The 16054-nt window shown below is 45.9% G+C and overlaps 1 protein-coding gene across 1 annotated transcript; it reads right to left on the bottom strand.

Moving 5' to 3' along the window:
* Positions 1 to 8126: 8126 nt before the first annotated feature.
* On the bottom strand, positions 8127 to 12584 carry mymk (myomaker, myoblast fusion factor). Its single transcript, XM_024439123.2, has 6 exons — positions 11734 to 12584; positions 10984 to 11098; positions 10642 to 10790; positions 10301 to 10417; positions 9989 to 10129; positions 8127 to 9675 (listed from the first exon to the last, which is right to left on the bottom strand). The coding sequence occupies exons 1-6, from the start codon at positions 11866 to 11868 to the stop codon at positions 8899 to 8901; spliced, it is 1434 nt and encodes a 477-aa protein (XP_024294891.2). The 5' UTR covers positions 11869 to 12584; the 3' UTR covers positions 8127 to 8898.
* Between the last annotated feature and the right edge of the window lie 3470 nt (positions 12585 to 16054).

The following is a 16054-nucleotide window of genomic DNA, read 5'->3' as shown; positions in this document are numbered from 1 at the left end:
GGGGGTAGATGCTGTTAAGGAGCCTTTTGGTTCTAGACAGTGCTCCGATACTGTTTGCCTTGCGTTAGCAGACCGAACAGTCTGCTCTGACTTGGGCAACTGGAGTCTTTGACCATTTTTTGGGCTTTCCTCTGACACCACCTAGTACATCCTGGATGCTTGGAAGCTTGGCCCCAGTGATGCACTGGGCAGTACGCACTACCCTCTGTAGCGCCTTACGGTCAGATGCCGTGCAATTGCCATACCAGGTGGTGATGCAACTGGTCAGGATGCTCTATATGTTGCAGCTGTAGAACTTTTTGAGATTCTGGGGACCCATGCCAAATCTTTTCAGCCTCCTGAGGGGGAACAGATGTTGTCGTGCCCTCTTCACAACTTTCTCGGTGTGTTTAAACCATGATAGTTTGTTGGTGATGTGAACACCAAGGGACTTGAAACTCTCGATCCTCTCCACTTCAGCCCCATCAATGTTAATGGGGGCCTGTTCAGCCCTCCTTTTCCTATAGTCCACAATCAGCTCCTTTGTCTTGCTCACATTGAGGGAGAGGTTGTTGTCCTAGCACCACACTGCCAGGTCTCTGACCTCCCTATAGGCTGTCTCATCGTTGTCAGTGACCAGGCCCACCACTGTTGTCGTCAGCAAACTTAATGATGGTGTTGGAGTCGTGCTTGGCCACGCAGCCTTGGGTGAACAGGGGAGTACAAGAGGGGACTAAGCATGCATCCCTGAGGGGCCCCAGTGTTGAGGATCAGCGTGGCAGATGTGTTGTTGCCTACCCTTACCACCTGTGGACTGCCCGTCAGGAAGTCCAGGATCCAGTTGCAAAGGGAGGTGTTTAGTCCCAGGGTCCTTACCTTAGTAATGAGTTTTGTGGGCACTATGTTGTTTAATGCTGAGCTGTAGTCAATGAACAGCATTCTCACATACGTGTTCCTTTTGTAAAGAAGGGAAAGGGCAGTGTGGAGTGCAATTGAGATTGCGTCATCTGTGGATCTGTTGAGGCGGTATGTAAATTGGAGTGGGTCTAGGGTTTCCAGCATGATGGTGTTGATGTGAGCCATGACCAGCCTTTCAAAGCACTTCATGGCTACCGTCGTGAGTGCTACGGGGTGGTATTCATTTAGGCAGATTACCTTTGCTTTCTTGGGCACAGGGACAATGGTGGTCTATTTGAAACATGTAGGTATTACAGATTCGGTCAGGGAGAAGTTGAACATGTCAGTGAGGACACTTGTCAGTTGGTCCGCGCATGCTTTGAGTACACATCCTGTGAATTTTGAATGTTGACCTGTTTAAAGTTCTTGCTCACATCGGCTACAGAGAGCGTGATCACACAGTTGTCCGGAACAGCTGGTGCTGTCATGCATGCTTCAGTGTTGCTTTCTTCAAAGCGAGCATAAAAGGCATTTTGCTCATTTGGTAGGCTCACATCACTGGGAAGCTCGCGGCTGGGGTTCCCTTTTGTCGGCCGTAATATTTTTCATGCCCTGCCACATCCGACGAGCGTCAGAGCCGGTGTAGTAGGATTCAATCTTAGTCTTGTATTGGCGCTTTGCCTGTTTGATGGTTCGTAGCAGGATTTCTTATACGCGTTCGGATAAGTGTCCCGCTCCTTGAAAGCAGGACACTCATTGAAAGCGGCAGCTCTGTACTTTAGCTCGGTGCAGATATTGCCTGTAATCCATGGCTTCTGGTTGGGAAATGTACATACAGTCACTGTGGGGAGGACGTCGTTGATGCACTTATTAATGAAGCCGGTGACTAAGGTGGTATACTCCTCAATGCCATTGGATGAATCTCGGAACATATTCCAGTCTACGTTAGCAAAACAACAACCATGAGAAACAAATTTCTCTGGTCTAATGAAACCAAGATTTAACTTTTTGGCCTGAATGCCAAGCGTCACGTCTGGAAGAAACCTGGCACCATCCCTACGGTGAAGCATGGTGGTGACAGCATCATGCTGTGGGGATGTTTTTCAATGAGAGGGACTGGGAGACTAGTCAGGATCGAGGAAAGATGAACGGAGCAAAGTACAGAGAGATCCTTGATGAAAGCCTGCTCCGGAGCACTCGGGACCTCAGACTGGGCCAAAGTCTTTCAACAGGACAACGACCCTAAGCACACTGCCAAGACAACGCAGGAGTGGCTCGGGACAAGTATCTGAATGTCCTTGAGTGGCCCAGCCAGAGTCTGGATCGAACATCTCTGGAGAGACTGAAAATAGCTGTGCAGCAACGCTCCCCATCCAACCTGTCAGAGTTTCAGAGGATCGGCAAAGAAGAATGGGAGAAACTAGAGGTGTGCCAAGCTTGTAGCATCATACCCAAGATAACTCAAGGCTGTAATCACTGCCAAAGGTAATTCAACCAAGTATTGAGTAAAGGGTTTCAATACTTATGTAAAGTTGATATTTCATTATGGGGTACTGTGTGTAGATTGATGAGGATTAAAATACAATTTAATCCATTTTAGAATAAGTCTTTAACGTAACAAAATGTCAAGTGGTCTAAATACTTTCCGAATGCACTGTAAATGTGTGTGCATATTATGTGTGAGCAAATGATGGAGTGAGTGTTTGTTTGTATGTGTTCGAGTGTCAGTGTGCGTAAGTGTATAGGGCTCTGTGAGTGTGGTCAACTCTGATTGTGGTCAACTCTGATTGTGGTCAACTCTGAGTCCGTGTAGCCATTTTGTGTGTGTGCGTAGGTGGTCCCTCTGCTGCTGAGTCTGTTCCCAGGCTGCTCAGTGTCAGATGTGCTGTCCAGTGAGACGGCCAGAATGGTTAAAGCCGAGCTGATGGACAACATCCAGGCCTGGAAACACTGCATCCTCCATGCTAAAGTGAGGTTAGGCTAACACTGTTTGTCCACAACCCCTCCCTGCCACGGCTAAAAGTGGTCAGACCTGAATCAGAAAGATATATAAATACCTGGTTTACTTTTCCAGGTACAATAGAATGGAAAAACCCCCAAAGTACAGAATCAAAGCTAAATCAAGCACATGTACTTTTGTGTTTTTAAAACATATTTATTTAACTCGGGTCTGAAAATGGTCAAAAGGGCAGTTGCACAGATCCAGATGAACACTTCTCCTGGACTAAAAAGAAGCCTGTTCAATAGAGAGTCTCAATTGGAAGTGCTTTGTAGTCCTTACTTACATAGGCCAAATATGGGTGTGTACACCAGTCCCAAAGTGTACAAACTAATTGTGGTTGATGCTCATTTCAGATGTGTTCCCCCAGAATCTGCAGTGGGCTTGACAAGATGACCCTGTCACATGACACAGACACCCAGTCTGACATCCAATCCTCAGAGGACCAGTCTGACCAGGTGGCGGAGCCGCTTAAAGCCTGTGTGGCACCCCAATACGTGTACAAGCAGATCGTCAGGATCAACCAGCGGGTACTAGACCAGAAAAACACCCAGACACTGGGACAGACAAACTCATCTACCCTCATCTAGTGAGGTCACTTAATATAGCCCTTCAGTTCAAACTCTCTTTCCATACCTCTTATTCACAAAATCACATAAAACACTCAACTTATGCTTCACCATTGATCAGTATTGGTTTTAGTTGGGTCCTCCACCCGTAGAGATCATTGAAAGAGTCTCTCATACTGAGCAGAGGTGCACTTCCTGTGTTGGCTGTGCCAGGTGAAGCGAGCAGTACGATTGGCCCTTGAACGGCGATAGCCTCTGCAGTATGATGGGTCCAGTCTGGCCCCCACCCGCACAGTGGAACAGGAGCAGTCTGCACTGGTCTCTAAGGACAGGCTGTACCACTGTAGGAAGTTTGGGGGGTTTGGAGTGAATTCCACATAAGCAGCAACACTATGGTGTTTACTACTCTTAGGGTGACATGGTGGAGTGTGGCCATAGTACTATAGCTTGAGGTTGTCATGGCACAACACTATTCTCAAATCCAACAGGTGTCAGTAGAGGCCCAGTTTTCCTTAGTTCCACCTCACCTGTTTGGATTTACAGTCATTTATCCATTAGTCTAGATTGTCAGGGCTCAAGGATTTTCTAATGGGATTGTTTTGTATTGTTTATGTCTATAACTTTGATTGACAGGCAAATGGAGACATGTAAACGGCGTATGACAAAAAGCAAGAGGTGGGCCAGTTAGATGAAGGCAGTTCAATAATATGACAGATAGAAATGATGGAGAAGCTGTAGCTCTTTTGTATACGTTATATTCCCTTGAGAATTTAGTTGAATGGCAAAGGTATTGTGCCTTGGACCGTTTTTTTCCTCAACATTACAGTACATCTTTATTTCGGAAAAGCTGACCACGACTCCATTTTGTTGATCCCTGCCTACAGACAGAAACTAAAACAAGAAGCTCCCACGCTGAGGTCTGTCCAACGCTGGTCCGACCAAGCTGACTCCACACTCCAAGACTGCTTCCATCACGTGGACTGGGAGATGTTTCGTATTGCGTCAGACAACAACATTGACGAATACGCTGATTCGGTGTGCGAGTTCATTAGAACGTGCGTTGAAGATGTCGTTCCCATAGCAACGATTAAAACATTCCCTAACCAGAAACCTTGGATTGATGGCAGCATTCGTGTGAAACTGAAGGCTCGAACCACTGCTTTTAATCAGGGCAAGGTGTCCGGTAACATGGCTGAATACAAACAGTGCAGCTATTCCCTCCGCAAGGCTATCAAACAAGCTAAGCGCCAGTACAGAGACAAAGTAGAATCTCAATTCAACGGCTCAGACACAAGAGGCATGTGGCAGGGTCTACAGTCAATCACGGACTACAGGAAGAAACCCAGCCCAGTCACGGACCAGGATGTCTTGCTCCCAGGCAGACTAAATAACTTTTTTGCCCGCTTTGAGGACAATACAGTGCCACTGACACGGCCTGCAACGAAAACATGCGGTCTCTCCTTCACTGCAGCCGAAGTGAGTAAGACATTTAAACGTGTTAACCCTCGCAAGGCTGCAGGCCCAGACGGCATCCCCAGCCGCGCTCTCAGAGCATGCGCAGACCAGCTGGCCGGTGTGTTTACGGACATATTCAATCAATCCCTATACCAGTCTGCTGTTCCCACATGCTTCAAGAGGGCCACCATTGTTCCTGTTCCCAAGAAAGCTAAGGTAACTGAGCTAAACGACTACCGCCCCGTAGCACTCACATCCGTCATCATGAAGTGCTTTGAGAGACTAGTCAAGGACCATATCACCTCCACCCTACCTGACACCCTAGACCCACTCCAATTTGCTTACCGCCCAAATAGGTCCACAGACGATGCAATCTCAACCACACTGCACACTGCCCTAACCCATCTGGACAAGAGGAATACCTATGTGAGAATGCTGTTCATCGACTACAGCTCGGCATTCAACACCATAGTACCCTCCAAGCTCGTCATCAAGCTCGAGAGCCTGGGTCTCGACCCCGCCCTGTGCAACTGGGTTCTGGACTTCCTGACGGGCCGCCCCCAGGTGGTGAGGGTAGGCAACAACATCTCCTCCCCGCTGATCCTCAACACTGGGGCCCCACAAGGGTGCGTTCTGAGCCCTCTCCTGTACTCCCTGTTCACCCACGACTGCGTGGCCATGCACGCCACCAACTCAATCATCAAGTTTGCGGACGACACAACAGTGGTAGGCTTGATTACCAATAACGACGAGACGGCCTACAGGGAGGAGGTGAGGGCCCTCGGAGTGTGGTGTCAGGAAAATAACCTCACACTCAACGTCAACAAAACTAAGGAGATGATTGTGGACTTCAGGAAACACCCCCCCATCCACATCGATGGAACAGTAGTGGAGAGGGTAGCAAGTTTTAAGTTCCTCGGCATACACATCACAGACAAACTGAATTGGTCCACTCACACAGACAGCATCGTGAGGAAGGCGCAGCAGCGCCTCTTCAACCTCAGGAGGCTGAAGAAATTCGGCTTGTCACCAAAAGCACTCACAAACTTCTACAGATGCACAATCGAGAGCATCCTGGTGGGCTGTATCACCGCCTGGTATGGCAACTGCACCGCCCTCAACCGTAAGGCTCTCCAGAGGGTAGTGAGGTCTGCACAACGCATCACCGGGGGCAAACTACCTGCCCTCCAGGACACCTACACCACCCGATGCTACAGGAAGGCCATAAAGATCATCAAGGACATCAACCACCCGAGCCACTGCCTGTTCACCCCGCTGTCATCCAGAAGGCGAGGTCAGTACAGGTGCATCAAAGCTGGGACCGAGAGACTGAAAAACAGCTTCTATCTCAAGGCCATCAGACTGTTAAACAGCCACCACTAACATTGAGTGGCTACTGCCAACACACTGTCAATGACACTGACTCTACTCCAGCCACTTTAATAATGGGAATTGATGGGAAATGATGTAAATATATCACTAGCCACTTTAAACAATGCTACCTTATATAATGTTACTTACCCTACATTATTCATCTCATATGCATACGTAGATACTGTACTCTATATCATCGACTGCATCCTTATGTAATACATGTATCACTAGCCACTTTAACTATGCCACTTGGTTTACATACTCATCTCATATGTATATACTGTACTCGATATCATCTACTGTATCTTGCCTATGCTTTATGCCTTATGTACATATTCTTTATCCCCTTACACTGTGTATAAGACAGTAGTTTTTTTTTTTTTGGAATTGTTAGTTAGATTACTTGTTCGTTATTACTGCATTGTCGGAACTAGAAGCACAAGCATTTCGCTACACTCGCATTAACATCTGCTAACCATGTGTATGTGACAAATAAAATTTGATTTGATTTGATTTTTAACAAGATCATTTAGAGCTGTGTAAATTTGCCTGAAAATGTTTTTTTTTCCCTTGACAAATAAAATAAAGATATGTATCAAGATTATAGACAAGTGTATAGATTGAATTCACCCTGAAACTGTAAATGTATCTAGAGTTTAAAAGATTTGAATATGTGTGGCAATAATGTGGTTTACAGTGTGTACCAGGTATTGTAGCATACTGTACATGGTGGAGACTGGAGAAGGGAGGGGGTTGTTTTGAGAGAGAAGCAGCTGCCCCCCCCCCCTGCTCTGACAGCAGCTATAGTAACAGCCGATAAGGAGATTGTGACACTCAACCCTGTAGGAAACACCCCAGCAGCATCTGATCACATGCATTCCATCCACACCAGCTATTGTTTCAATTACTGAACATACAATCATTTGTGATGAACGTACAGTACAAATTCTACTCAGGCTCCCCCCTTGCATGTATAAGACGTCATTGAGAGCAGTGGCATAATCACATGCGGAGTGTGGCGTAGCAGAGAAGCTAGTTTAAAAGTACATGTTCACACAGTACGCCCGGTACCACCCAAATCTTCTCAATGGTGTCTGCCCAATGTTTGTGCAGTCGACCACGGAGCCCATGCCTAGACTGATGTCAATCATCAGATGTGGTGATGATGTTGTGGCTCCATTTGGAGAGCGTGGTCGACCGCCGCCTCACAATGCGATGTCGGCGTGGGGATGGGGCTTGGTGCTTGGTTCAGCTCCCTCAGACAGTATGTGTGGGCTGCAGCCCTTGAACAAAGTGGTCTGGGACAGACAGTGGTCATAAAGGAGCTGAAAAGTGTTTCACCCCCTCGCAATAAAAGTTTAAGGTTACCGTCCTGTCAGGAATGGGAAATGCAGCCAGGAGAGCCCAGTGGCCGCCAGGTTCTACCCCAGACAAAAACACCTTTCTCTGGGCACAGGAGCTGGTGGCTTTGCCCCCCAGTCAAAAAATGATTGGTGGACCGGAGGAGTTTCATTCACGTTTGGCTAGAGACTGTTTTGTCTAAGACTTGCAGAACACGTTTGTAATCTTTGGGTAGTGTTCGGAACAGGTGACGTGCAGCTAACGCACGCCGCTTTTTCCTCCCGAAGGGAAATGTAGAATTCTTGCAGTTTTATGATGTGAAGGGCTTTAAGTGGATTAGTGCTGCTTGAATTAAGTATGTGCCAGTCAGGGTGTGTATCAATGGTGAAAGAGCTGTTCCTGTGCAAAAGAAAATTACTCCGATACAGGTAGTTATTTTCACATGAGGGGTGTCTGCTCAATTCCATCCATGAAACAAGGATACAGAATCATATCAAAGGAAACATCAACCATGGCTTTTCAAATATTTATTTGAAAAATAATTACATACATTATAGTGAAACCATCACGGTTAAATAAAACCCTTCCCATTGCAATAAATAAGCATTATGTAAAGTTCATCATAAAAACGCTTAGCGAGAGTGAGGCTGAAAAGGAAGGATACAAAGTCGAAGTTGCTTGGTCACTCAATATATTGGAATAAATACCTGCCACCTCATTCTAAACATTCTAAAACACTGCAGTTGGTTTACAGTCTAGTGTCTGGACCGGATTCTGCTGCACTCAAATGTCTGATGCACCAGATGACATGTTTGGCACCTAGGGGATATATAAAGCGAGTAAAATGTGCTTTTACAATCTTGTAATTTTCATAACTGAATTTAACTGCATAGTTCCTTTCTCAGAGAGAGAGAGCAGCAGACGAAAGGTCCCTCCTGAGAAACATTTGAAAGACAATTTATTCATCTTGGAGAGAAAAAATGTCTGCCGCCTGTGCTACTCACAAATTTTCCAGTCAGTTTTACTGGCTTGCCTCAGGAACCCTTCTCCCTGTCACTCTCCTCATGTTTTGAAGTAAAGGGCTTCTCTCCTGTTTTCTGTACAGACAGAAGAGACAGCCATACTCTTTGTCTCCCTGGGGGCACAGGCCAGGTCTTGACCTTCGTGGATGATGTCTGTGTTCCTGTAACCCCGTATTGTATGACATCGTTCTCTCTCTATTTGCTTTCTCCCTGGACATCACCAAGACCAACTGACTCATAAAAGTTTATCTGTCTTGTGGGGTCACTTCCACCCATTCTGTTCTTTGAGCTTGCTGATGTCCAGTCCTTTGTGAACAGGTTTAGTGCTGCTAATATCTAGTCTGATGTCCAGTCCCTTCTCAACTGGTTTAGTGCTGCTGAAGTCCAGTGCTCTCTTAACACTTTTAGTGCTGTTGTCCAGTCCTTTCTTAACAGGTGTAGTACTGATGATCTCCCATCCTTTCTTAACAGGCGTAGTGAAATCCAGTGCTTTCTTATCAGGTGTAGTGTTGATGTCCAATGCTTTCTTATCAGGTGTAGTGTTGATGTCCAATGCTTTCTTAACAGGTGTAGTGTTGATGTCCAATGCTTTCTTAACAGGTGTAGTGTTGATGTCCAATGCTTTCTTAACAGGTGTAGTGTTGATGTCCAGTGCTTTCTTAACAGGTGTAGTGTTGATGTCCAGTGCTTTCTTAACAGGTGTAGTGTTGATGATCTCCCATCCTTTCTTAACAGATGTAGTGATGTCCAATGCTTTCTTAACAGGTGTAGTGTTGATGTCCAATGCTTTCTTAACAGGTGTAGTGTTGATGTCCAGTGCTTTCTTAACAGGTGTAGTGTTGATGATCTCCCATCCTTTCTTAACAGATGTAGTGATGTCCAGTGCTTTCTTAACAGGTGTACTAGGTGGGTTGTACAGAGGGAGAGTTGGTGAGTTGCAGGCCCGTGTCCAAGGCCGCTCAGTGGGAATGGTCCAAATGGTTCGAGACGGGGTCTTCTTCTTGTCCTTCTTCTCCTTCGTAGAAGCAGGAAAAGGTGTCTGATAGTACAGAGAGAAAAGTTAGAGAAACCTTGGTAAGGAGAGTTGGAGAGACAACAAATATGTTTTGAAACAAATGTAGCTTACAGCACCTTCTCTGACTAGCAATTCAGCAAGTGTGTTTGGTTCAACTGTAAAAGACACGGCAGCTCCGGGAACAAGCACCATTGTAGTCGATGCGACTGATTATCTAAGTTATAGGCAGAATCCAACTTTTCATTGAACAAGCTGAAATGAACTTGTTCTGTACGTCATGCAACATGTTCATAGCACTGAAACCCTGTGCATTGGTGAGATATAAAGGGAGACATACGCAGCAGAGGAGCGTGTAGCAGCTGAGTTTGGCGGGGTTGCCGTCGGTCCCCGCGTAGCGGTTCTTTTTGGGTAGCAGCAACACGAAGGACACCGCCATAGACAGGTGGTAGAAACTGTGGACATAGGCGTAGTCCCACTCCTGACAAACAAATTGAAATCGATAAGTCTCCCCCCCCCAAATGTCAATGTTGTTCCCACTTGTGCAAGTGAAACACAGATCTCAACAAGGTGTTTTGCAGTTGACCGTCTAGTTATTGTCTTGATTGTGAATGGAGCGAGGGGAAGGAGGGAGATGGAGTTGTTCTGATACCTCGAAGTAGAAGCGGAGCATCAGAGCCAGGGCACCGAAGCAGCATCCTGGTCCCACCTGTTGAGTATATACTCTCTTCTCGGGGTAGAGGCCCCTTGTCTCTTTCATTTTCTGTAACTGAAATATCATGCACGGGATGTGTTTAGAACAAAATAGGTTTAGTTGGAGAGACAGTCAATGCAATGTTTCTAGGCAATACCTCAACTAAGTATGGACTTCGGTGTACATTTCACATTGACGAGATTATGAGATCTCTTATCAAATTACTGTAAACATGACCATATTAGGGCATTTCATTATCAGTGTTTGTCATAGCCATATTGTAAGTTGTCTTCACACACCCATTTGACAGTGATTATGAATACTGCTGATCCTATTGGCCCAGAGTAGATCCCATAGCCCCAGCGGTCCTGGTAGATCCTCACAGCACAGGTCAAAACCCCAAACATGGTCAGAGTAGAACGCTTTGGCTCATCAAAATCCCCTAAAGCTGGAGAAGAGAGTGTGTGTGTGTGCGTACAAGATAGTGAGAGACAGACACAGCACATGCTTCCCGAACAACTGCTCAGTGGTACTGAATGCAGAACTCACGAGCTCTCTGAACATAGTTTTAGGCCACTTAACACACTCCGAGGGTAAGCCATTCAAGTGTCATCACACAACAGCGTGCTGTTTACACTCACCTATCAGTGTGACCCAGATCGAGATGGCTGTTCCGTACACGCTGAAGTACTCCAGGATCTCATACTTCATGAAACATATGATGGAGAGGCCTGGCCCATCACACGCATGGTAAATCTAGGGTCGAACACATCCCATGGGTTTCACATACAACAGTATTACACAGCCACTTTCTTTCTGCTCGTTTCAGTTCTGATAGGACATCCTGTCTCTGGTAGGTTAGCAGAGACACAAAGTAGACCCACTTTAGGTTGTAATCATAAGCACCCCTACGAAATGGCTCAAATGACTGTACAGGGGACTGTACCACAGGAGGTTGGTGGCACCTTAATTGGGGAGGATGGGCTCGTGGTAATGGCTGGAGCTTAATGATGGAATGGTATCAAATGCATCAAACACATGGTTTGATGCCATTCCATTCACTCCCTTCCATGCATTATTAAGAGCCGTCCTCCCCTCAACAGCCTCCACTGGTCACTGTGCAATGCATTTTCTTCAGTATTACAGTACTAATCATAGCTTGTTTGAAGTTGTCTACACAATCACTCACAAGTACAGTACACACACACAAGTATAGTACACACACACACACAGCCCCACTCACAAGTATAGTACACACGCACACAGCCCCACTCGCAAATATAGTACACACACACAGCCCCACTCACAAGCAGTGTCAGTAACACACAGACAGCCTCCATAATACAGTAATGCACATTGTCAACATCTCAGCGTCATGCCATGGTTCTTACCGTGGTGAAGAACATGGTGAAGAAGTAGACCATGGCCTCCATGTGGAAGCCTCTCTTGGTGGCCACGCTGGCTGCAGGCAGGAACACCAGGCTACTAACGGTGGGCAGCAGCATCTTGGCAATGTAGGCTCCCATGGTGGCTAACTACAGCAACACTGACTCACTGGGTGTTGGGTATCTGGTGCAGATGATAGGTTGATCTGATCCGAGTTTTCAACCAGCAATAATCACACCTCAGCTGAATTGATATTGATACAGGCTGTCTACAGTAGTACTGCTCTGTGGCTGTCTGGCAGCGCTGGATTGGAAGATATCCTTGAGTCCCTCAGTCCTCTACCAGTGAAATGAGAGAGCTGGTAAGTGGACAGGGAAATGTACACCACACCACACACACTCTCACACACAGCTGTCCTGTTGGAGCTCTTTAAAGTTTTCATTTACCCCAGCGAGGCGTGTATGTGCGCTGTCGTCGTAGGACAGCTGTCTGCATACCAGGTCTGGCAGGCACGGCTGGGTGGGGAGAGTGGTCGCATGCCATGGCATTGCGGCATGTTTGTGAAGTGTCGTGTTTCAGGTTGTTAGGCTCTAATTTTCAAAGCACAAACTCAACGGAGACAATGAAAGCTTTAAAACCAAGATAATTCTGCCCAGAGGGTCAATACAACTGCATTCAGACAAAGACATGGTTTCAGCCGTGGTAGTATACAAACCCCACTTTGGGTGGAGTCTCCTCCTTATCGCTACACATTGCATCGTTATTGCTAGGCAGGGAGCTGAGTGAAATTGTCCTTAAATGGTTCCTCCTCTTATCAGTACTGCCACATGTGACCGTGTTCCCTACACTCAGCCCCTCCCAAGCTTCATTATGCCCCCCCCCCTCATGTCTCTTTTAGAACTAATGATTGGTAATAGTTCAAGCTCAGAAACCAAGCCTATCAAGGTCAATGGTGAGGCACACGTTAGAGTCGAAGCGCTGCCATGGGTTTTGTTGTGGTTGTTTGACTGTTGTTGAGAACCTCTATCTCTTGTGGCAGTCACTCCAGACAAGTCAACTTTTTAGCAGTGGCTCTGTTAGTGTCCCATACAGAGAAACACTGCTCGTCTGAATTTGCCAATGGTGACCATGCAATAACAGTCCACCCCAGGCAGCACTCTTAAAGTATTTCTATGAGTATGTATTGTACATTGGATCAATGTTTTTCCAGAGCCAATTGTGAAGTAGTAAATGTTAAACTCGCATGGATCTAATTAAATGAGGAGGTCACGGTCGAGAGGGAGCTCTTTAAGCCTTTCGAAGTAGCTGGTGGTGCAGCAGTTGCCCTCTCCTCTCCTTCTCTCCTCTGTTCCTTCTCTCCTCTCCTCTCCTCTCCGCTCAGCTGTTGCACCTGCCCTGTGGGGCTGACGGGGGGAACACAAAGGGTGCAGTGTAGTTGGGAACACACCCCACGCCTCAGATTCCTGGAGGGACTCCGTAACATGAGCACTCGGGACATGGTCAAAACGGCACTCTCAAGCTCGGCTTGGGGACCCCTATTGGCTGGACCCTGCGCTCTGTCAGTATCCTCTCTATACCAGCCCATAGTTTTTATTTTATTTTATTTTTTTACCTTTATTTAACTAGGCAAGTCAGTTAAGAACAAATTATTATTTACAATGACAGCCTACCAAAAACCAAAAGGCCTCCTGCGTGGACAGGGGCTGGGATTAAAAATGTAAAATAAATAAAAAATATAGTACAAAACACACATCACGACAAGAGGAACAACACATCACTACATAACGAGAGACCTCAGACAACAACATAGCATGGCAGCAACACAACATGACAACAACATGGTAGCAACACAACATGGCAGCAGCACAACATGGTAGCAGCACAACATGGCAGCAGCACAACATGGTAGCAGCACAAAACAAGGTACAAACATTATTGGGCACAGACAACAGCACAAAGGGCAAGAAGGTAGAGACAACAATACAGCCAATACAACAAGTACAGCCTTTGGAATTTGGAATGACCCCTGGAATGGGGTGGCTGGTCCCAGGATTCTGAGGTTGAAGTTTGTTCAAGTTCGAGTTTGTTGAGAGTACAATGTGAGAGCAGGGGGATAGCTAACAAAATGAAAGTGTGTCATTGTTACTTTCACCCCAGCAGGCCCATGCCCCTGCTCAGTCCCTGTCTAAACATGGGCATGGACGGTAGTGTGGGAATGTGGCAGCCAGGGACTTCCTGTAAGCATCTGAGAAAACACTGGGCTTCCTTTTGATTTTCTCATAAATAGTTCTGCCCTCTGCCCTCTAGTTCTTTTATAAATAATTGAAAAGTAGATGTTTTAGTTAGTTTTCTCTGTGAGCGCACAATTACAAAAAATATATTCGTTTTAAAGCTGTGGGAATGTATCCAAAGTACAGTGCATTCGGAAAGTATTCAGACCGCTTGACTTTTTCCACATTTTGTTACGTTACAGCCTTATTCTAAAATTGATTAAATATTTTTTCCCTCATTAATTTACACATAATATCCCATAATAACAAAACAAAAACAGGTTTTTGAAATGTTTACAAATGTATAAAAAACATGGAAATCTTACATTTACATAAGTATTCAGACCCTTTACTCAGATGGGGAGCGTCGCTGCACAGCTTTTTTCAGGTCTCTCCAGAGATGTTTGATCGCGTTCAAGTCTGGGCTCTAGCTGGGCCTCTCAAGGACATTCAGAGACCTGTCCCAAAGCCACTCCTGCGGTGTCTTGGCTGTGTGCTTAGGGTCGTTGTCCTGTTGGAAGGTGAACCTTTGCCTTAGTCTGAGGTCGTGAGCACTCTGGAGCAGGTTTTCATCAAGGATCTCTCTGTACCTCTCTCCCTTCATATTTCCCTCGATCCTGACTAGTTTCCCAGTCCCTGCTGCTGAAAAACATCCCCACAGCATGATGCTGCCACCACCATGCTTCACCATAGTGATGGTGCCAGGTTTCCTCCAGACATGGCTCTTGGCATTCAGGCCAAAGAGTTCAAGCTTGGTTTTATCAGACCAGAGATTCTTGTTTCTCATGGTCTGAGAGTCCTTTAGGTGTCTTTTTGGCAAACTCCAAACGGGCTGTCGTGTGCCTTTTACTGAGGAGTGGCTTCTGCCTGGCCACTCTACCATAAAGGCCTGATTGGTTGAGTGCTGCAGAGATGGTTGTCCTTCTGGAAGGTTCTTCCATCTCCACAGAGGAACTCTGGAGTTCTGTCAGAGTGACCATCAGGTTCTTGGTCACCTCCCTGACCAAGGCCCATCTCCCCCAATTGCTCAGATTGACCAGGCGACCAGCTCTAGGAAGAGTCTTGGTGGTTCCAAACTTCTTCCATTTAAGAATGATGGAGGACACTGTGTTCTTGGGGACCTTCAATGCTGCAGACATTTTTTGGTACCTTTCCCCAGATCTTTGCCTCAACACAATCCTTTCTCGGAGCTCGATGGACAATTCCTTCGACTTCATGGCTTGATTTTTTTCTATGACATGCAATGTTAACTGTGGGACCTTATATAGACAGGTGTGTGCCTTTCCGAATCATGTCCAATCAATTGAACTTACCACAGGTGGACTCCAATCAAGTTGTAGAAACATCTCAAAGATGATCAATGGAAAAAGATGCACCTGAGCTCAATTTCGAGTCTCATATCAAAGGGTCTGAATACTTATGTAAATAAGGTACGTCTGTTTTTTATTTGTTATAAATTTGCCAACATTCTAAAACCCTGTTTTTGCTTAATCATTATGTGGTATTGTGTGTAGATTGATGAGGACTTTAAAAAAATGTAATCCATTTTTGAATAAGGCTGTAACGTAACAAAATGTGGAAAAAGTCATGGGGTCTGAATATTTTCCGAATGCACTGTATATTTCGAAAATAACATAGATATACTTATAGAACAGTATAGAATATAGAATAGTATAGAATAGTTTTGTGTATAAACTGTTATTGCGAGTGCATTGTGCCCCATTGAGAAATTATTTCCAGGGCACGTGCATACGTGTGTGTGTGTTGGTATGTAGGTATGTAGTTGTATTTTGTGTGTGTGTCAGTCTGTGTCATCTGCTTGATGATGTGTAGGTCTGCCAATCTGTCTGGCTGTCTGACTTGCTGCCTGCCTGTTTGTCTGTCTGTCTGCGAGCATGAATGTGTCTGTCTAAAGTGCAGTACAAGCCTGAATAAACCTGGGCTGTGAGCCAAGAGGACATCAGAGAATTTTATGACAGCTCCTCTCCTCTCCTGCTGAAGAAGAGCAGTCTCTGTGCTTCTAAAGTCAGAAGAAAAAGGTTGGAATTTGAAAATA

Source organism: Oncorhynchus tshawytscha, linkage group LG12 (genome assembly GCF_018296145.1).
Source record: "Oncorhynchus tshawytscha isolate Ot180627B linkage group LG12, Otsh_v2.0, whole genome shotgun sequence".
In the NCBI taxonomy this organism is placed as follows: Eukaryota; Metazoa; Chordata; class Actinopteri; order Salmoniformes; family Salmonidae; genus Oncorhynchus; species Oncorhynchus tshawytscha.
The sequence above is the reverse complement of the archived record's forward strand: the minus strand, read 5'-3'. Positions and strand labels throughout refer to the sequence as shown.